Source organism: Amborella trichopoda, chromosome 9, assembly GCF_054954075.1.
Source record: "Amborella trichopoda isolate Santa Cruz 75 chromosome 9, AtrichopodaSantaCruz75HAP2 v2.0, whole genome shotgun sequence".
Classification (NCBI taxonomy): Eukaryota; Viridiplantae; Streptophyta; class Magnoliopsida; order Amborellales; family Amborellaceae; genus Amborella; species Amborella trichopoda.
In genome coordinates this window covers 9,140,852-9,164,173 of record NC_142344.1, presented here as the reverse complement: position 1 = coordinate 9,164,173, position 23,322 = coordinate 9,140,852, and the positions used below count along the sequence as shown (strand labels likewise).

Genomic DNA, 23,322 nt, shown 5'->3' with positions numbered 1-23,322 from the left:
GAATTTATTTTGATATCCAATTATAAAATTTTAAACTCCATAAATGGTTCACATCAAGTAGATCTATAAACACATGAAAATCTTGAAATTATACAGTTCAGATAATGTATTGCAAGATACACTATTTTTGAAACATTATAACAGATAATGTATTGCAAGATACACAATTTTTGAAACATTATAACGTACTATTTTTTGAAACTCGAAATATATTTTCTTTTTATATTCATACATCTGGATATTGAAATGTGCGAGTAAACATTATTTTATGATGGATTTTGGATTTGCACCCTAATACTACATTTGAAGAATGCAACCTTATATAAAGAGGAGAGAGTAAATATAACATTGAAAATTTCAACTAAATAGAGAGCATTTGGGCGAGGGACCACTGTGTTAACTCATGACCACCATAACCAACCTTTCCATGGACCCACACGCCCTCACCTCCGCCATAAGGGCCTCCACCTTTGCACACGGCCGAGCCCTCCACGCCCGCGCCATAATCACGGGCTTGCACACCCACCCCTTCGTCGCCAATGCCCTCATTTGTCTTTATGCGAACCTCGGCTCGCTGGAGCTGGCTCGCCAAGCCTTCAATGAAACTTCTCAGAAGGACATGGCCACCCTCACTGCTATGCTCGGTGTGCAGGCGCAGAACGGTGACATAACAGAAGCGCGCAAAATGTTCGACGCGATGCCTCAAAGAGATTTGGTGGCTTTCAACGCCATGATTTCTGGCTATGCGCAGGCGGGCCACGCACACGAGGCGCTGCTTCTATTTGTCAATATGCAGAGTGTAGGCTTGCGACCCAATGCGACGACACTCACCATTGTGCTCTCAGCTTGTGCGCAGGTGGCCTCGCTTGCGCAGGGCCAGTGGGCTCATGCTTATTTGCACCGGGCTCGTGTTGCATGCACTGTGACACTCAGCAACGCGCTGGTGCATATGTACGCCAAGTGTGGCCGGCTAGACCTAGCATTTCAGCAATTTGTGAGCATCAAGCCGAAGAACATTGAGTCGTATAACACCATGATGACTGGCCTAGCGGTCCATGGGTGCGGGTTGGGTGCGCTTTCGCTCCTTTCTCAGGTCCTAAAGGTGGACCTAAAGCCCGATAGGGTTACGTTCCTCTGCACTTTAATGGCTTGCAGCCATGCCGGCCTAGTTCAAGACGCGCTCATATGTCTAGACTTCATGAAACGTATATTTGGGATCGAACCTGATTCTGACCATTTTGGGTGCGTGGTGGATGTCTTGGCTCGAGGTGGGCTCGTACATGAGGCTCACGGGTTCATGGACGCAATGCCTTTCGAGCCCGATGTGCACATGTGGGGTGCATTGTGGTGCGGGTGCTGGGCTAGCGGCGAGACACAGCTTGCCGCACGTGCGGCAAGATGGCTCATGGAGATGGACCCCTCATGTGCGGGACGGCACGTGGGATTTGCACATGTGCACGAGATGGTTGGGGATAGAGAGGGGGCGGTTAGAAGGAGAGAGAGAATGGTTGAGATGGGGGTTGAGAGGAGGGCCGGGAGCAGTTGTATAGAGGTGGATGGCATGCTCCATCAGTTTTTGGCAGGGGATGTGTCTCATTCTAGGGCGAGAGAAATCTATGGTATGGTTGATGAACTTGATCGACGGTTGAGATCTTACGTGGGCGGCGGGGTTTGACGACCGGATGGGATTGTACTTCGAAACGTACCTACCTATATCTTTTTTCAATCTTAATTTATGTATTGTTATAAGATTTTGGAAATCCTCTGAATTAGTAATTAGTAATTAGTTTGAAGCGGTTTTTTAAGACCTTGATTGGTAGGCTGAATTGTTTACTGATAAGATTTGAGTCGGATCGCTGAATTAGTGATCTATATCAGGCTAAATTTGTGATCTAGAAAAATATTAAAAATAAATAAATTAAAATAGAAATAGAAATAACGAGATTTATAGGTGGGATTTAGAGGGGACCTAAAGAAACATTATTGTTTGGTAAATGATATAATGAGATCATTTACTTTTTAGTACAAAGTGGTCACAATTAATTTTGATCATTGGATATAAAATTGGATGACTACATTTATTTCATTGACCAAGCTCGAAGTTCAAAATAAAATTTCTCAAACTTGTGATACACCCGAACTATCAGATTTCACATCAAATAATTATAAGCAATTGTGAATTCCTTGTAGCAAAGGTAAATGGTCTCATTGTATACAATCTCTTATTGTTGATAAATATTTTTATTTCTATCAAGAATTTTTACTTTATTTTTTTATTAATTATCTAAGATACCCCTAGACAAAAAAGTTAATGTATTATGGGACAAGGATATCAAATGTCCATGTTGAATACATTAAATAAAAGAAAAAATTTATATAAGGATGCAACATTATAATGTATAACTATGGACGCACTTCAAAAATCCATCAGAAAAGGTAGTTTTAATGTTGAAAAACCCTTTGATTGATCATCTCGATATCGACATGTATGACCATGAAAAATAAAAAGATTTTAAGTTTCAGAAATAGTGCATTTTACAACATATTATCTACACCGTCTATTTTCAGGATTTTCATATGTTTATAGATCTCCTTGATTTTAATCATTTTTAAAATTAAAATTTTAGAATTAGATATAAAAATAGATTTTGAGATAATCTTAAAAAGACATCAAAATTATATACCATGATAAAATTTGAAGGTGCACCGTATCTCTACAGCTAAGGATGCATCTATATGCCAACTGCACCCTAAAAACTTGTCAATTGACATTTTTTTGTTTTTAGAAATCTACCACTTTCACTTCCAAACTTTATGGACGTGGGGACTTTGGCAGCACAAATTTGCCCGTAAGAGTCCGAGGGCATACGAGTGGTGGGAGTAGTAAATCAGATGTGTCACCGGGATTGATGATTCATCAATTTGGACTGGTTTTGCTAGTCCCTCTGGTCAATCCAGTTACCATTAAGAAATGTTGCTTTCTGAATTTTATTTCCCTCGTATTCCTCTTTTTAAAAAATAGTAAAAAGTAATCAAATTGTACCATTCATAATTTGAATCCTTAACAAGGGGATTTTGGAAATTTAGGGTGGAGCTAAATGATAAAGATACTTTTGGTCCCTACTTCGAGTGCCTTCACCATAGTGGGTATTAGTCCCGCATCACCTCACTTGGGGAATATGCCACACATGAGGCTTAGTTTTTGTAGCTTTTAGAGCTTTGAAAATTGGGGAAAAGTTTATATAGAGCCTACGATCTAAATAATCAAATTAGAACCTACCTCAAAAATTTCACTAAAAGAGGTTTAAATATCATCAAATTGATCATCTCGGCATCAATATGCAAGGACATTAGAAAAAACAAAGAGATTTTAAGTTTTGGAAATAGTGCATCTTGTAATGCATTTTTTGACCTTCAGTTTTCAAGATTTTCGTATATATGCTCGATATACACTATTTTAGAAGCTTTAAATTTTTATAATAAAGATGAAAACATATTTTAAGGCTATCACAAAAATTTCCAGTGTGAAAATCATATTTTTTGACACTATTTGAAAGTGGGCTCTAATTTGATTATTTCGAGCCTCGGCTCTATACAAACCGCACCCTTGAAATTATGAAGTTGTATAAAAAGAGTATCTCTTTTATGTTTTTATGATATAAAGTCTACCTTTCTCCCTTCTTTCTCTAAGCGCCACTTATTTCATTATCTTTAATTAAGTATATATGCCCCGATTGTTATGGGATTGTATACTATGAAGCTATTTATTTTTGGTATAAGGAAGTCACAATCACTTTTAGTCATTGGATGTGAAATTTAACAGATGAAAGTGTGTCTAATTGTTTGAAAAATTTTATTTTGGACTTTGTGTTTAAACATTGACACATCTTCAACCACCCAATTTTAAATCTAACGGTCGATGATGATTGTGATATTCTTGTATCAAAAGTAAATAGCCTCATTATATACATTTCCTATTGTTATATACTTATAGACTAATCTCAAGGAACCGTGGGTCACTTACCCAAAAAATAAAAAAAGGAACTGTGGGTCAAATCCTATGGAAAGCAGATGCCAAGAGCTGAAACATAGGAGCAGTCTAGATCTAGATTGTTAGGATGTTAAGGAGGGCGACATGAGTTCGGATCAACTGACTATCGATGCATCTGAACCAATCATCAATCCTGCTTATGTGTTCTTCAAATGACTCCAATTGTTGTTTCGGATCACTGGTGCCCGAATCATCGATCTTTATTGAACTGGAACAGAGGGCAATGAGGCTAGTTTTGTCCACTTGACAAACCCCTCATTCTGTGGCTTCAATTTTGGCCTGGGCAATTCTGATCGACTGCCCTATCCTTGAAGTAATGAATCTAGACAACAGCGATTCACACACATATCCAGTGGCTAATCCCACTGGCCTCGAGGCATCCAATACCACATTATGTTGTGCTGATTGTTGTGATTTCAATGGAGAATAAACCATTTTGTGAGTTTTCTTCGATGTGTGAAGGCATTTGGCAAATTCCTTGGTCATAGAATGGTACTTGATACTCCATTGCCTTGCAACTCAAAGACTCACAAACAACCTTGGTAGGTCAGGGATTGAACTTGGGACTTGGCCTGTAAATGAGTCTAAGGAGAGATCAATGGAGCCGCTGTGACAGTTTTGAGAACAAACGTGGCCCTGTTAACATGTGTACTTCCGAGGTTTACATCTCGAGCCTTTTTTTGCTGCTCATTGGCTTGTCTCGAACCTGGATGTTGCCTGCATTTTTAGTACATTGCTTGCATTTTAAAATTTGAATGGCGATATTAACCTTGGTTGTTATTTTATGAAGAGTGCGCGAGTGGCTTGGCCACTCTCCACCCAACAAACTCTTGGCCTCTCAACTCTAGGCCCCTTTTACAGGCCTTCTTCTTTGTTCTTGGCTTCATCTAAGCTTTATGCTCGCTAAACAAGAGATTTTTGGTGATGAAGGTTCACATCAGGGAGAGGCTCTTTGCTTGGTTTTGGGATGAATAATGGTTGTTTTGGGCAGGAATTTTGCCGGAAAGAATTTTAGTCTCCGGCAACTTAATAGCTGTTAACTTCTGCTCTAAGATATGGGAGTTTAGAAATGAGGCATTTTTTTAATGGACCCGGTTCCTACTAGTCCATGTAGCAATGAGGTGCCTCTAAAAAATATATTTTTGAAATGGATTTTTGGACTTAATATTTACGGACATGTAATCTTTAACATGGAGTTCGTGAATATGAATAAATAAATAACTTTTAAAAATTAAATATAATAATTCTATTGAGGAAACATTTGGGCCGATAGTTTCAATTGTTTTTAAATGGACCATCCATTTGCATCTATCTTTAAGATGGATACTCTATACCTCTGGACCTCACATGTAGAAATGCAGTCCATCCTGCATGAATCAATCTTCCTTCTTTAATATCCAATCCTTCTCTTCTTCGGGTATGTGTTAACTAGAAGGCGCCGTGGGTTTTTCCATAAGATTGAGATTTTTAGCCAGGTATCCCGAAAAGTATCATTGGCGTTTAGGGGTCAGAGGTGGGTTTCAAGTTGGGTTGGGCAAAGGTACCCGGGTTTCACCAGAAAATCAGAGTTTTCGACTGGGTTTTACACCTGCACTTCAAGCCTCAGGGAAAGAAAACCATAGTCTCCAGAGAGTTTTAAAGGATACTTTGACGTCGGTCTGAAGTACCGAGCAAGAAAGAGAGAGAAAACTGTGCTGATCGACGTAGCCATTGTCGAACAATGATGGAAAAGTGGACGGTCCGGCAAAGGAAAGGCTGGACCGGTGTAGGAAAATCAATATGGAATGGTTAACCGGATATAGGGTCCAAAGCGGTTAAACCGGCCGGTTCAACCGGTCTAACCAAGCAAGTCACGGGTGTTAAAAAAAATAAGACAAAGCAAAAAAATATAATAAAATATAAAAAATATATTTAAAACATGACTAAATAAAACATATCCAACTAAAATTAAAAATTAATTAAAAAAAATAGATTTTAAGGAAACAATTTGTGCCCATAGATATTTTTGAAAAAATTTAAACACGATTTGTGCCTAGGGAATAGGAAATATTTTGGGGTAAAGAAAAATAAGAAAGTGGTTAACTAGGTTGCTAACCCTAGCCGACAGAGGACGATTTGACTCTAGTGCAATCCGCAACCTAGTTTTCAATATGGGAAAAGTTTTAATAAAGTTGCAACATGAAAATGTAGAATCACATATGGACCTCAAAAATCTATCGAAAATGTTATTTTAATGCTGAAAAAGCCCTCTAATCGATCATCTCAACATCGAGATGTATGAATATAAAAAAAAAAAAAAGTTTTTGAGTCTTGAAAATAATGCATCTTGCAACACATTATTTATACAGTCCATTTTCAAGATTTTCATATATTTATAGATCTACTTGATTTTAACCATTTTTGGATTTTAAAATTTTTTAATTAAGTATGAAAATAGATTTTAAGATAATACTAAAAAACTTTTACAATAAAATAATATGTTATGATAAATTTTAAAGTGTGTCTTAATTGGATTATTTAAGATTGCAACCTTATAAGAACCGCTCCCTTTCAATATTGATCAAAACTCAGGGCGCAGGCGGGAGAAGTACGATGCATTTTTATTTGTGCCTTATATAAATCACTCGAGTGTGTGCATTTATTTGTGCTCTAAATATATCACTCCAGTTATAGGCATGAAGGACCAAAATTAGCCTTTATTCATTAAAAAAAAGGACCAAAATTAGCCTTAATTCCACAATATAGAAAGATTAAGCTATAGTTTATCAAATTTGTCTTAAACAAAATGAGTAATATTTGGTGATTTAGTGAGAAATAGAAGTTCATTGGGAAATCTATGCGCATATCCCTGATTTTGGCTTTTTTCAAGTTCATATCCATTTTTTCAATTTTTATTTTCTTATTTTTTCAAGGTCCGATGTTGTAAATAAATTCTTTATTTTGAATTTTGAAATTCTGAAATCAAATCTTAAAAATCATAATTTAGATTTTCAAAGTTTGAAGTTAATATCCATATAATAGTAATTATTTAGATAGTTATAACAATTAATCACTACTACCAAACCATGCTGAATTCTCATCCCTACTCGAAGATTTGAAATTTTTTACAGAGAAGCATGCAGGGGACTTTTGCAGTGTAGACGGTCACTTGTTGAAAGTTATAAGATGGCAAAGAGTGCCTTGGTAGTTGAAATCGGTTTGACTACAAATCTTAGGCCTAAAGGCTTCTTTGAGAGTTTTCTCTCATCATGGTGCTCATTATACGATGGTGGTCTCGGAAAATGTTATTTCATTGATGTAATATCTTTTCATTAATAAAAGTTCATTAATTTTGTCAAAAAAAATATATAATGATTGTTGGGTAGTTATCAACCATTCAAATAAAGAGTCCCAAAACTATTGAAAAGTTACAAATCTCAATATAACGGCCACTTTTTCACTCTATAAATAATGATTTAACACATTTTTTTTACGCATGTTTCCTCTCTTTATCACTTTGTCTCTCTAAGGTTGAGGCAGCTCTATTTTAGTTCATTTAATAAATGAAATAATATCTTGAGCCTCTATTTTCAAGTGTCCGAGGGACGATGCAAACCTTATGCACTCTGATTTAAATCAGTAAGTGGTCATTGATGTTTTGAAACAACCCTCCTTGCATGCCTTAAACTAGGAAGGTTAGCCTTCAATTCCTTACTTATAGCCTTCACTAATTGATCCTATAGTCCACCAACTTTTTTTCCGAACAACTTTGTATTACAAATATGAAAAAAACTAGCAAATTTAATATCTCATATGAATAATGGTCTATCAAGGCAATTTTGATATGTTTAATACAATGTCATCAAACGTCTAATTTCCCGATTCCTGCTTATCACTATTTCAGAAAATAAATTAAAAATACAGGTCTATGGGTAGGGGGATTTATGAGGACCTAAAAATAATAATAATATATATATATATATATATATATATATATATATATATATATATATATATATATATATATATATATATATATATATATATATATGAAAGTGGGGTTTTAGAGGGGTGTAGAAGCATATCTTTCTAAAACAGTTTGGTATCGACAGATTCAAAGTCTAGGTTGGTGGTTCTCGACCCCACATCGTGTTGAAAACTTGAGGGAAGAGATGGACACACTCCCAGGATTAGGGGCAGTGTTGTGAGACTATCGATTACAGAGATCAGGCTTTTTCCATGGCCATGAAACCTTTCTTAAAGAGGGATGGAGGAGGTCGTTTTTCAAGGTTCGGCTTTCTTTTGAAATCTCCCACTTGGCCATGAGCGCTAGATATATTGAAATATCATAAAGTCTTTACCACTTAATGAATTTAATATTTATGTGTATATTTTTGTCATGAGGCTTTCACGCAAGTGCGGTTGTACATCTCATAACAAAAAATATCCAAAGTCAAGTTATGGTTTTTCACGCTAATGTGGTTTTTCCTCTCATGACCAAGACACAAAAAAATATCTCATTTGGGAATTCTTGACTTAAATATTTTCAAGTCTCATCAAAGCTACATGCTTTGATAATATTTCTGCACTCAATCCCTTTGTTAAAGGGTCTGCAATCATATATGAAAATGGCAAAAAACTTACAATTGTTTCATTATTTCCAATAGTATCATAAATATAATGATAATCAATTTCAATGTGCTTATCTTTAGAACTATAAGCTCCATTTCTAATTGATTATCACAAAAAAATTTAACAAGTCCGTCGGCTATGTACAACTTCAAATCATTTATGAAGCATTTAATCCAGACGGCATAAGTTGTAGCAATGCTACAAGCAATATACTCGGCTTCCATAGTATACCGAGCTACACAACCTTGTTTCTTATTAGACCAAGAAACACATCCACCTCCAAAGAGGAATATAATTCATGATGTTGATTTTGTATCATCTGGGTCTCCTACAAAATCTACATCAGAGTACCTAGTAACCTCTAAGTTGTCAGCTTGGAAGCAGAACTTGTAATTTTTAGTTTTCTGAATATATCTGAGTATCCTTTTTACAGCTTGCCAATGGGCCATCCCAGGATTACTTTGAAATCTACTTACAAGACCATATGCATGACTTAAATCAGGTCTTGCACACAACATGACATAATTTATGCATCCTACAGCTTGAGCATATGGAATTCTTTCCATTTCAGCTTTGTCACTATTATTTAATGGACACATTTTCTTTGATAGTTTCAAGCAGTGTTTAAAAAAACGCCGAGTCGAATCAGACTCGCTCGGTTCGGCTCTAGAATCGCCATGGGGGGATCGAATCTGTTAAAAAAACGGGAATCGTCCGGTTCTAGAGAGAACCGGACGATTTTGCACAGTGACTCGCCAATTCACTGTACGGAATCGGCGAGTCCGTGAAGAACACGGGTTGCACAGTGTTCTTCACGGGATTTTTCGAAATTTGTCATTTTTTTATCATTTTTCTTGTTTTTTTTTGGCATGTGATCTAATTTGCAGGCTGTAAACAGCTTTATTCAGCTTGCATTTTTAGGGTTTTCGCCTTTCCTTATGTTTCATGCCAAATAGGGCATGAATCTTTCAAAATTTGTAGGCATTTTGATCGTAAAGTTGTGCATCAAAACCTTTTGTTACTAATTTGTGATAATCGTTGAGAAAAACAGAGTTTTTTGGAGATTGAAGGCTTCGGTTCACAAAATCAGGTAAGAAGTTTGGGTTTTTTTTTTTTCCGCCATATGATTTATTTCACGACATATTTTGAAGATAATGAGTTCAATTTGTAGGGTTTTTAATCTTTATTGTGTCTATTATGATTTAAAATTTTCAATTTTATGTAATTTGGTCAATTACAGCATGAAATTTGAGATGAACACAGAGATGTCTGCGGAACCAAAATTGCGCAGTTTTTTTTTTTTTTTTTTTTTTTTTCCGCCTTTTGATTTTTTTTTTATGATATATTAGAAATAATGTGTTAAAAATTTAGGGTTTTGATTCCTTATATTGTTGTTTATCAGAAAATGTACTCAATTGGATGTAATTTATTCACTTAGAGGTGGATTTTTGAGTTAAAATGGCTTATGTAAAATGGCTCTGTGAAAAACAGAATTTTTTTTTTTTTTTTTTTTGTTGTAATCCATGATCAAATGTTTTGTAATACTTGATCGATTTTTTTGTGATCCATGATCGAATTGTTTTTTTTTTTTTTTTGTAATCCATGATCAAATTTTTTGTTTTTGTAACCCATGATAGAATTTTTTGTAATCCATGATCGAATTTTTTGTAATCCATGATCGAAATGTTTGTTTTCTTTTCTTGTAATCCATGATTGAATTTTTTGTCTTAATTATTTTTTTTGTAACCCATGATAGAATTTTTTATAATCCATGAACGAATGTTTTGTAATCCATGATCGAAATGTTTGTTTTTTTTTTTGTAATCCATGATCTAAATGTTTGTTTTTTTTTTGTAATCCATGATCGAATTTTTTGTTTTTTTGTTTTTTTTGTAACCCATGATGGAGTTTTTAGTAATCCATGATTGAATTTTTTGTAATCCATGATCGAATTGTTTTTTTCTTTTTTTGTAATCCACGATCGAATTTTTTGTTTTTTTTTGTTTTTTGTTTTGTAATCCATGATCGAATTTTATGTAATCCATGATCGAATTTTTTGTTTTTTTGTTTTTTTTTGTAACCTATGATTGAATTTTTTGTAATCCATGATCGAATTGTTTTTTTCTTTTTTTGTAATCCACGATCGAATTTTTTGTTTTTTTATGTTTTTTTTTTTTTTTTGTAATCCATGATCGAATTTTATGTAATCCATGATTGAATTTTATGTAATCCATGATCGAATTTTTTGTAATCCATGATCGAATTTTTTGTAATCCATGATTGAATTTTTTGAAAATTTGTGATTTTTATTTTTTAATCCATGATCGAATTTTTTTTTGTAATCCATGATCGAATTTTTTGAAAATTTGTGATTTTTTTTTTTTTAATCCATGATCGAACTTTTTGAAAATTTGTTATTTTTTTTTTTAAATCCATGATCAAATTTTTTGAAAATTTGCTGTACTTTTTTTTTTTATTTCTTTTTATCCATGATCAAATTTTATGAAAAATGATGATTTTTTGAAAAGATGTGAAAATCGTGATAAGGTTTTGATTATCATGATGTATTAAACCCAATTTTTAATTTTTATTGTTTGAGTTTGCTGTACTTTTTTTTTTTCCATGATCGAATATTTTGAAAAATGATGATTTTTCGAAAAGATGTGAAAATCGTGACAAGGTTTTAATTATCATGAGGTATTAAACCATATTTTAAATTTTTATTGTTAAAGTTTTTGTTGAAAAAATTGTATGTTGATAGATTATTTATGCAAAAAAATGCATGTTATTATATTTTTAATGCGAAGCTGTATTTTTTTTATCTGTTGTTCATGGATTTTTTAGTTGGAATGACTGATGTTAGCTGGCTCTGTGAAGAATTGTTTTTATTATTAATTTTTTAATGCAAAAAATGTATGTTCTTGATAATTGAGTTGTAGCCATGTTTGGAGCTTGCATTTTGTATTATATTATCCTGAATGTTTGTAATTGATATGTACGAAAATATTATTGTCAATAAAGGCATTTTGCAATAACAAATAACAACAAATATGACTACATGAGCTACCGCAACATATTATCACTACACATGGTGATTATTTTTCTTTTTGAACCGTCAGGTTAATTCTATACTTTTTACATCTTAAAACAATTGAATCTTGTCAAGATATGCAGAAGACCCTGCATGGCAACATCGGGTCAGACTTGATCCCAACAAGAAAGACAAAATTATTTGTAATTACTGTCAAAGAGTGATAAGTAGTGGGGTACATAGGTTCAAGCAACACTTGGCAGGGGTTAAGAGAGAAGTTTTTGCATGCACTAGTGTCCCTAGTAATGTAAAAAAATAGATGGCGGCAATTCTTAATGCTAACAAAGGTAAAAAAATTGCCAAACATAGGATGAATGAGGAGATAACTAGTTTATATACACCATAAAGCAGGAATGATACAGAAGAGCAATATAATAATGAGCTGGACATGGCCACAAGATTGAGTTTACATGAACAATATCAGAGGGAACGTGGGTTTAGAATGCCCGGTGGGTCTAGCTCAGACATACATGGTGGGCCTAACTAAGATATGCATGGCGGGTCCAGCTCGAGCATGTATGGCGGGCCCAGCTCGAGCATGTATGGCGGGCCCAGCTCAAATATGTATGGAGGGGTTGGTGGCAATATGTATCAAGGAGAATCAGTTGTTGAAGAAATTGTTTCTAGGTTACCTAGGAGTGCCAGTATTGCAGGTCATGGTCGTAAAGACCCATTTCTCTCAAAGCTTAAGTCATAATAGATGACCCTAAAAGACATGGTTAAAGTTACAATAAACATGTTAGGGAGATATGTTGGTAAATGGTTCTACGATAAAAGGATTCCCTTTGATGCAACCAATAGCCCATATTTTCCACCTATGGTTAGTGCAATCCAGAGAGTCGGGCCCGGGGTAAAACCCCCAATGTCATATGAGCTCAGTGGGCCAATATTAGATGATGAGGTGGAGGAAGTTAAAAAGTGGATTGAAGAATATAAACAGAGTTGGCCAAGGACAGGCATTACTCTCATGAGTGATGGTTGGTTGAATAAAGTTAGCAAAAAGGAGTTTTTAAACTTCTTGGCCTATTCCCCAAAAGGTTCAGCTTTTTTGTCTAGCAAAGACGTATCAGGGACGAAGAAGGATGCAAACTTCTACGTACGACTATATGATCAGATAGTGGAGGAAGTGGGAGATAAGCATGTAGTCCATTTTATTACGGACAATGCGCGTGCATGTGTTTCTGCGGGCAGCAAGTTGATGGATAAGAGGAAGCATCTAGTATGGACCCCGTGTGCTGCACACAACGTCGATCTTATGTTAGAGGAGATTGGTGAGATCAAAATTGTGAAGGAGACTCTAGAGGAAGCAAGGTTGGTGTCAAGATTTATATACAACCGCTTTAAAATTTTATTTCTGTTTAGAGAACACTCTAAGAAAAAAGAGATAATCAGGCCTGCCATAACCCACTTTGCGACCGATTACTTAGCTGTGGACTCCATTCGAGAATCTGAAGGTGCATTAAAGAGATTGTTTACCTGTGAAGAGTGGTTAAATGATCGCCTCTCGAATTCCAGTACCGGTATAAAAGTGGACAACATAGTCTCAAATAGGCGGTTCTGGTCTCGATGTTCCAATGTTGTAGAGGCCACTGCCCCTTTGGTCACGATGTTAAGAATGGTGGATGCTGACAAGAAAGCTACCATGTGTATCCTTTATGAAGGTATTGAGAGGGCGAAATTAGCTATTGGGGAGAAGTGTAATTTTGCTAGCAAAGTGATCTAGATTATATAAAGGAGGTGGAACACCAAATTTGGACGTCCAATTCATCATGCTGGTAAATATATATTTATATCATTGCAATGTTTCAGTTTAAATCATTTTTTTATGAAATTGTAAATGACATTTTTCTACCTATATATTTTTTAGGTTACTACTTCAACCTAAAATTTTTCTATTTGACACCTGAACAACCCCACAAGATTATGGAAGGGGTTAGATACATTATTGTAAGGTTGGAGAGAAGCCATCGAAACCAAGTAGCAGCAATACAAGAGGTACTACTTAATGTTTGGGTAAGAACTTCATTGAGTTGTTATATTTGTGAGAAATAATGCACTAAAGCGTAATATATTTGTTTTAGCTTGCTATGTATAGGGATGCTATACGATCCTTCGGAACTAAACTTGCCATGAATTCGAACTATGATGGATCCAGGTTATCCCCTCGCTAATATTTTGTTCATTCATATATTTAATCTTATGAATTGTTCTTGCCCTTACAATGCTTTTTGCATTTTAATCCAGCTGAATGGTGGGAGATATATGGTACTGATGCACCTCACCTAAAGAGGATAGCAATCAAGGTGCTCTCCCAGACATGTTCTGCTATTGGCTGTGAGCGTAACTGGAGTACGTTCCAATGGTTGCACACTACTAAGAAGAATCGACTCGCTTCTGAGAAGCTTCATAAACTAGTATACGTTCATTATAATTGAAACCTCAGAGAGCGACAAATAAGAAGGAAGCTTGAAGACTATGAGCCAATAGACTTAGACACAATATTTGTCACAGACACAGCAGACCAATGGGTAGTCGAAGAGGAGGAACCAGTGTTGCACAAGAGAGCGTTCCTTGAGGCTATCGGTGATGAAGATCTTGAAGAAAGTGATGAGCAGCATGAAAGAGGAAACATCTAGCCAACGTATCCACAATTCGTCGGAGATATCGGTGATATTGCACCTAATGAGGGAGAGTGGGAAGGGGGTAAGAGAAAATGAGAGAGATGATGATTATGAGGCCACCCTATCCCAGCCATATTATTCACATATCGAGTCCCAACAGCAACAGTGTAGGGATGAGCACAACAGTGCCGGTGAGCATGAAGGATAGACAAGCTTCGGGGATTTTGGATTGGGAACATAACAAAACACTAACACTCAGGGATTTGGGAATAGTCAGACGCCTGCTAATATCGATGATTCGTTTTTAGATCGAATCAATGAATTGTCAAACGAATTCAATCAATGGCACCAGCGTGATCAAGAAGAACAACAACGTCGTCTATCATTTTATTTTTAGATCGTATGTTACTAATTTTATGCTTTATTGTAGTCCATGTATGTTGATATACTTATTCCATGATAATTCTATGTTTATCCTTTTGTGTGATGTAAATTAAATGCTGAATGGCGGTTCATGCAGAGAAAGAACATATCAATATTCGCATATTCATTCAAAAACATGAAAATTCTTAATGGAGTACCCTCATTTCTTATTGAATTCCTAAAAAACAATATTTATAATGAATTTTAATAATTTTTTCGGATTTTTTTGAAGCTTTATTCTGATTGATTCACCCGATTCTCGATCCGGATAGCCGATTCACCGGTCCGGATCAGTTTTTTGGGTGCCCGATCCGGGTCACCAATCCGTTTTTTAAACCATTGGTTTCAAGCCTTTACAAACATGTGCATCTATGGGCTTGCAATTTTCCATCTTAAACATCTTTAAAACACTTTTTAAATAATTTTCTTTAGATAAACATAGAAGTTTTGAACTTCTATCTTTTGTTGTCTTAATGCCCAATACATATGAGGCTTCTCCCATATCTTTCATCTCAAAATGAGAACTTAGTCATGATTTGATATGGTTATGGTCTAACTTATTGGCTATATAACCAATTTCAGTGATTGCCTTATGAAACGTAAAGTATCATTGCCTAGAAGACTGTTTTAGACCATATAAAGATTTCTTAAGGTTATATACTTTGTCTTCTTGGCCTTTAATTACATATTCTTCTAGTTGTTTCATGTATATATCTTCTTTTAATTCTCCATTTAAGAAAGTTGTTTTGACATCGAGCTGAAATAATTCAAGATCATAATATGCAACTAATGCAAGGATAATCCTAATAGATGAAAAGTTTGCTAATGGAGAATAAGTTTCTACATAATCTATGCCCTCCCTTTGGGTAAATCCTTTAGCTACCAACGTAACTTTATATCTATCAATGGATCCATTTGTATTAAGCTTTTTCTTTATGACCCATTTACAACTGATGGCTTTTCTATCTTTAAGGAGGTCAACCAACTCCCAAACTTGATTTCTTTTAATAGAATCAAGTTCATCATCCATGACTTGAGTCCACTCAACTGAGTCGTGTGAGCTAATAGCTTCATTGTAGCTATGAGGTTCATTTATTGTATCCTCACTCATTGAAGAGTAATTATCTTCATTCATAAATACATAAAATTCTTTTAAAGTCGTAGGTGGGGCTCTAGTTCTTTTAGGCCTATCTGGTATACTTGATTCAATTGAATCATTCACACCAAATGTAGAGGGAGTCTGAGAAACAAGGTCTTTCAGACCCTTATCTTTATCAATTTCATGTAAGTCAATAAACTTATTTAAAATATTTTCATCATCTATAGCTTATAAGAAATGAGCATCACGACTCTCTACTAATGATCTAGTATTATGGTTATAGAATTTAACCCTTTAGAATTTTTTGAATAGCCTAGAAAAGAACATTTTATAGTTTTACTTTGTAATTTATCTCTATTTTGTGGTGGTATAAACACATGTGCCCAAGAGCCTCAAACTTTCAATATAGTAAGGTCAGGTTTCCTACCTGTCCATAATTCATATGGGATCAAATTTATAGATTTAGTTGGAACACAATTAATGATATATATTGCAGTGTTGAGAGCTTCACCAAAAAACTGAGGTGATAAATTTGAATGGCTCATCATGGACCTAACCATATCCATTAGAGTTTTATTTCTCTTTCCAGCTACTCCATTTTGTTGTGGTGTATATGTCATAGTTGTTTGATGAATTATACAATCCTCTTTACAATATTCAAAATAAGGTGGAGCAATAATCACCTCCCCTATCTGTTCGAAGAATTTTAATATGTCTACTTAACTGATTTTTTACCTCATCTTTATATTCTTTAAATGTTTCTAATGCATCTGATTTCTGATCAATTAGGTTTATATATCCATAACGTGAATAATCGTTTATAAATGTTATGAAATCTTTCATACCTCTATGTGTTTTCACATTTAATGGGCCACATATATCAAAGTGAACAATACTAAGTAGTTCACTAGATCTTTTCCCTTTAGGGAAGTGCTTCTTAGTTAATTTACCAGAAATACATGACTCGTATGTTTTGAACACAATTTCTCTTAAATTGGGGAGCAAACACCTTTTAACCATTTGATTTATTTTGTCTTTATTTATGTCATAATCTTAAGTGCCATAAATATAGATCATCCATACACATAAAAGCATCAAAAGAAGCATCAATATAACCAGAAAATGAACTTTCATTAATATTCAGTCGGTACAAATTATCAAATTTAGTACCGTACACCAAAACTTTAGAATGCTTCCCAATGGTAACCCGACCAGACCTGAATATTATTTCATAACCCTTGTCGTCTAGCCTTAGGACATAAATCAAATTGTGCCTCATATTGGGCGCATACAATATATTAGTCAATGAGACATTTGTTCCTCCTGGTAAACTCAGCTTGAAAGTACCAACACCTAGTACATCACAGTATGTGTCATTTCCCATATAAGTCCGTTGTTTACCGGCTGCAATCTCTTTCAATTTTGTGAATCCATCCTTGATCCTCGAGACATGTCGAGTGGAGGCTGAGTCGACCCACCAATTTCTCAGGTCATGATCAGCAACTATTGATTCTAGGACTACACAGATCAAATCCTTTCTCTTATTTTGATTATTTCAAACAGGGTTATTATTTTGGTTCCTATTTTTATTTTTCAGCTTAAGACAATTAAACTTGATGTGCCCAATTTTCTTACAATAAAAACAGGTCTTTTCAACTTTATTCTTTTAACTTTTAAAATTTCTCCTCATTCCCTTATACCTATTATTTTTCTGATAATTGAAAGGTTTCTTGAGGATCTGAGAAGATGAACTTTGGGCAAAGTGGAGCTCATTTGACTTCTTCCTCATTCTTCTCTCAACTTCAATACTAAGATGCATGAAAAGATTTAACATGGCTATCCCTTGTGCAGAATGGTTCAATGTAATTACAACTGACTCCCAAGATGGAGGGAGACTGGTAAGGACAATGGACACTTGCATGTGATCGGGGACTGGATTCCCAGCTGCAGCCAGGTCCTTTACGAGCACTGTCATTTTATTGACAAGCTCGGTCACTGAATCTGTTTCTTTCATTATGCAAGAATTGTATTTTTCTAACAACAATTGTACATGGGTCTTAGAAGTGGTCCCATACATTTCAAATAGGACGCCTATCATACTTTGAGCTATGGTGTAATCCTTAAAGACTCTAATTAAATCATCTTCCATAAAGCTCAACATAGCAGTCCTAGCTACTTTGTCATCTTCTAACTATTTTTCAAGTCGCCTTCTGGTTTGACCATTGGCATTAGGCTTTAAAACTGGTGGTTTTGTTTGTAGGACATAATCTACCATATCTTGAAAAAGATTATATCCAATTTTTCTTTTCCACATAGAAAAATTGGTCCCATCGAGTTTTTCAAGTTTGGATAATTCTGACATGACTAGCCTAGATGCCATTTTAAATTTTTAGATAATACGTAAAAGTTCAAAAACAAATTTAATTGTGTTTAAGAAAAAGTTGTCTGCTAGCTAAATCAATAAGTTTGCCGACTCTGAGTGAGCTGCAACTTCAAAGAAAAATTTTCTCGAACAATTTATGTTCTCACTGCTGGGATCTGTAAGTTATGAGCCCACCACGCTTCCACAACCTGCTTTAATACCAATATTGAAAACTTGAGGGAAGAGATGTATCCACTCCCAAGATTAGGGGCAGTGTCGTGAGACTATCGATTGCAGAGATCAGGCTTTTACTAGAACTATGAGAACTCTGTAAATTTTTGTGTCCCTCTCGATGGCCATGAAACCCTTCTTAAAGAGGGATGGAGGAGGTCGTTCTCCAACGTTTGGCTTCCTCCTGAAATCTCTGAAAAAACGTGGCCTTGTAATCTTGAGAAGTGGTGCTTACTTTCTAGCCGTTAGATAACGACACTTTTTCTCTCTAAAAAGCCTCCCTTTTTTTAGAGATAAGTATTAAATTATAAGAGAGAGAAATATTGCATGTTTAAAGGCCCCATGGCCACACACGTACCAACATATCGCGAAGTTAAAACATTCTAGATTTGGATAAGGATTATGATCCAATTTAGTGTATTCTTTAAGGGAGAAATATAATTAATGTCTAAAAATAAAAAATACTAAAAAATAAATCATGGGGAAATTGCCTTAGTTATGTGACCATGATCATAGAACTGAACAAGTCCCATTGAATTGAAATGGAAGTTGATAACGTATATTAAATCAATCCGGATCACACATCCTGGATATGGATATTCCGAACGTTATTTTTAAAGACGGATGCAGTTTCTATAAGGCTTAGGCTTTCTGAAAACAAAGTAAAGCCTCACCATGAATCTTCATCCGGAAAATACTTTAGACTTCAAAAATCTTCATGATGGTTCTAAAATTAATTTTCAACATCGACTATGAAATTTGAAGCTCAAAAAAGTGTATGAATCTTGTGGATCTATGAACACTTCTTTTAAGGTGAAATACAAGGTCTAGATAATGTGTTATAATATGCATCGCTTTAGTGCTTGAAATCTTTTTATTTTTTCTCAAACATAATGGTCAAGGCCAAGATGATCGATTTGAAGATCTTCTAATGGCAAACTTACTATTTTTTATTAGTTTTTAGTTGAGGCTTACTTATTTTGATAAAGGCTGCAGTCCTATCAAAACATTTTCTTTTAAAATAAGGGTTTGTGAACAACCCTTGAAAAACAAAAGTTAATGGTAGAATATGTTGTAATGGATGTATATAAAAAAATTCATTATTGTTTGTTTAATAAATTATTTTAATAGCCAACTTAACCATTATGTAAAAATAAATTTGAAATTTTTTAAAAAATATAATGATATTTACAAGTTAGTGCCTTGAAACTTAATTGGTTAATACCTTTGTCTTTTAATAAAATTTTCAACTTTACACCTTATGAAGATGACAAAAATATATCTTGTCTTTTTAGTTATATCTACAAAAATACCCTTATTTAATGAGAAGATATTAAAAATAAAATAACTTTTATTTAAAAATAAATCATATAGTTAGAAAGTTCATCCATCACAAGTCATTATATAATGGAAAAAGTTTATATGAGGTTGCAACCTTAAAATGTAGAATCAGAGACGCACCTAAAATATCCATCATAAAGGTTGTCTCGATATTGGAAAACCTTACAATTGATCATCTCGACATTGAGATATATGAATATGAAAAGAAAAAATAATTTTGAGTCCGTGAAATAGTGTTTCTTGCAACACATTATTTAGACCGTCCAATTTCAAGATTTTCATGTGTTTTTAGATTTACTTGATTTGAACCATGTTTAAAGTTTACAAGCCTATAATTAGATATAAAAATAGATTCTGAAGCCATTTTAAAAAAAAATTATACCAAAATTACATTTGTGATAAAATTGATAGGTGCACCTTAATTGGATTGTTTGAAGTTGCAAAACCACAGCCATATATAATTGTAATTTAAAGGGCAGTGAATTGTAGATTATTTGTTTTGAAGTAATTGTGTTATTTTCCCTCGTTATGTCCATGTACGCGTTTCTGCAATAATGCACACACATAAACGCCGTTACGTCATTCACGCGCAATCCTCTCTTTTCTCGTGCGCGTTGCAATAGCAGTCGAAGTGCATTTTGTCGTATTGGTGGACCTCCACGTATTGCTGCGACCCATGCTTTGCATCTCTCTCTTGAAAAGTAAAGGACAAGAAAATAATCCATTTGGAAGATTAATGAAAATGTGTATATGATTTTATGAGGCTATATAGAAAGGAAAATATTTTGATAGGGCTGCACCCAAAACCTTATCTCAAAACTCACCAAATATTTTACTTCTTGGGTTGGAAAATCTTCCAATCAATTATCTCAGCTCTTACTTATAACCTTATCTTGTTAGGGGCTGCACTCAAAACCTTATCCCAAAACTCACCAAATATTTTACTTATTGGGTTGGAAAATCTTCCAATCAATTATCTCAGCCCCTACTTATCACCTTATTTAGACCGACAATTTCATCCTAAAAATAAGTGTTCACAGTTCTGGAAGATCTGTAAACATTTTTTAGCTTCAAATTTTTTAGTTGGTGTTGAAAATTGATTTTAGTACTCGTGAAGACTTTCAATGCCCAAGAGCTTTCTAAAGGAGGATTCAATAAGAGGTTTTACTTCGTTTTTATAAATCCAAGGCCTTATAGAAACTGCATTAAGAATTAGATTCGAGGTGGATATGCATGAGGGGGCTAGGAATTATGCGATGCTTGAAGAGACGGGAACATCTCTCTCTCATATTCTAATATTCTCATGTGTCACACTTAAAGTGGCGATTCTCTCTTTCACAAAGATAACATACCTAAAAAATTACGAGATTGATTGACCTTTGCTATCTCATAATCTTAGGGAGGTGTAACGGCACCTCGCATCTAATTCATTGGAGGGCATAATTTATTGAAGGCAAGCATAGTATGTGCCAGCGCATTCAGTATAAGAGGGGAAAAAGAGAAAATTATACAAAGATTAGTTGGTCATCAAAATTTCAGCTTTTGTTTACCGAAATTTGAGTAATGGTTTTTTTTTTTTTTGGGGGGGGGGGTAATTCAGTAGGGAAGACAACTCATTGCCCTTTTTCATATAGATTAGAGCGGGATTCAAAACCAAGACGTGGTAACTAGGCATGAGGGTGCTACCCCGAGTCCCCTTCCTATTACGGATGTTATGTGAAAGTAACAATTTGTTATTACGTTATTAGAGTCATGGTAGTCTGAAACCTTATCCAAGGTTTGAGAATGGATGAAGCAACCTTCTTGTCTCCTATAAGTAGGGATTGCAATGAGCCAGGTGGCTAAAGCCCGAGCCATGTAATTTGCTTATCGAGCCAAGCACTAGGCATGCATCCATGACCTGGCCCCATAAGACCTGGACAGGTAAGGTGTAAAGGGGGAGGGGTGATAGGTAAGAAGCAGCATATATCGGCCTAGCTTGCTGCGCCAATGGGCTGGACCAGGCTTAAAGCCCTTGAGAGCCTGAATTGCAAAGCAGTCTTTTTATCAAACATTAGGCCTGCCAGTGGGTCCGGCCAAACTGGTATTATGAGGCTTAGTGAAAACTAGTCCCACCACTGCTCAAATTGATTGGACCAGATTTTTGTAAAAAAAATAAAAAATAATCATAATAGTTGAAATATATTAAAAAATTTGAGCAAATGTACATAGCTGGTCGAATCAATTAAAAATGGATGGTCTGACTAGTTAAAGCGGTCAAACGTTAATTTTAACTGACCGAAACAATCAAAGCACCGGTTGACATTCAGACCACCGATTCGGTCCGATCTTGATAACTAAGGGCCAATCCTTGTATGAGTTGGGTCCCAAATTTTTGGTCCGGCCCTAGCTTGGATGGCCAAACCCTATACGAATCAGTCCAATCTTGATAACAATTTGTAGCCCGAGCCTAGCTTGAATGGTAAATCTGAGGCCGAGCCCAGTCCAAACTAAAAATCGAATTGAGGGAGAGATTTTTGGCGATGTAAATAGAGACTACAGAACCAAAATGGACATTGGTGTAGCAAGTGTTTGTTGAAATTAAGCTTTCTAAAACATCAATGTGACACTCATTTCAAAAATATTTAAGCATTTGTTCCAAAAAACAATTGTTGTAGTATTTCATTTTCTTTTAAATTACCAAGCCCAACAAACAGAGAAATGGCTGATATTTTCAAAATGATTTCTGACTTGAGGCACATTATTTTAAAATAATGGGAATTCTAATTAGGAGTATGTTAGCATTATCTTTTAAGGAAAAAAATCTTTGGCTTCCACGGGTGAAACAGCCACATAGTCAAATTTGTTTGACCCCAAGAATTTCAAATATTCATTATTCATCTCAGTGATCAATAAAAAGAAGAGGGCATTTTTTCCCTAAAAATCATACAAATGAATGTATGTTCTTATAGTGAATGTTGATTATCCATTTGATGGATTGTCAGATCTAAGCTTTTTAAGAGCCCAAAATTAAATATATATTTTTTTAAAAAATTCTTCATCTGGTGAATCAAAAAAAAATTGCGAAATTTTCAACCCAAAAAGGCCTCATAAATTCGTGTTTTGTCAGTAGATATACAATCTACTCCGAAGTACACCATGCATGCGCTTTTAAGAGGGGAATTGTAGGACTTCGGTGTTTCAAAGGGCAAAAACAAATTTCCCCCACCTCAAAAATAGGTTAAATAAAGAAGAAAGAAGAAAAAAAAAAAATCTCCTCATCAGCTCCTGATTCCAAAATAAATCTTCAATTCGTTTTGAATGAAAAGCCGATTTAAGAGACTTTCCTCTAATTCAAATTTGATCCAGAGGAGCATAAGTTTTACATTTGGCAAATTGTTTGATTGGGCTGCAGCCCTATCAAAATAAGTAACTTCTCACTTCATAACTCATCAAAAATTGTAAGTCAAGCATAAGAAAACTTTTACATCGATAATCTTAACTTAAACATTA

The 23,322-nt window shown here is 34.9% G+C and overlaps 1 protein-coding gene across 1 annotated transcript; it reads left to right on the top strand.

The window, feature by feature from the left end:
- The first annotated feature begins 403 nt into the window (after window positions 1-403).
- Window positions 404-1,675, top strand: LOC18424199 (pentatricopeptide repeat-containing protein At2g29760, chloroplastic). Its single transcript, XM_006828790.2, has one exon. It carries the CDS (start codon window positions 404-406, stop codon window positions 1,673-1,675), a length of 1,272 nt encoding a protein of 423 aa, XP_006828853.2.
- The last annotated feature ends 21,647 nt before the right edge of the window (window positions 1,676-23,322 follow it).

Coding starts and splice junctions, on each gene's coding strand:
- LOC18424199 (XM_006828790.2), top strand. CDS start 404: ATGACCACCATAACCAACCTTTCCATGGACCCACACGCCCTCACCTCC.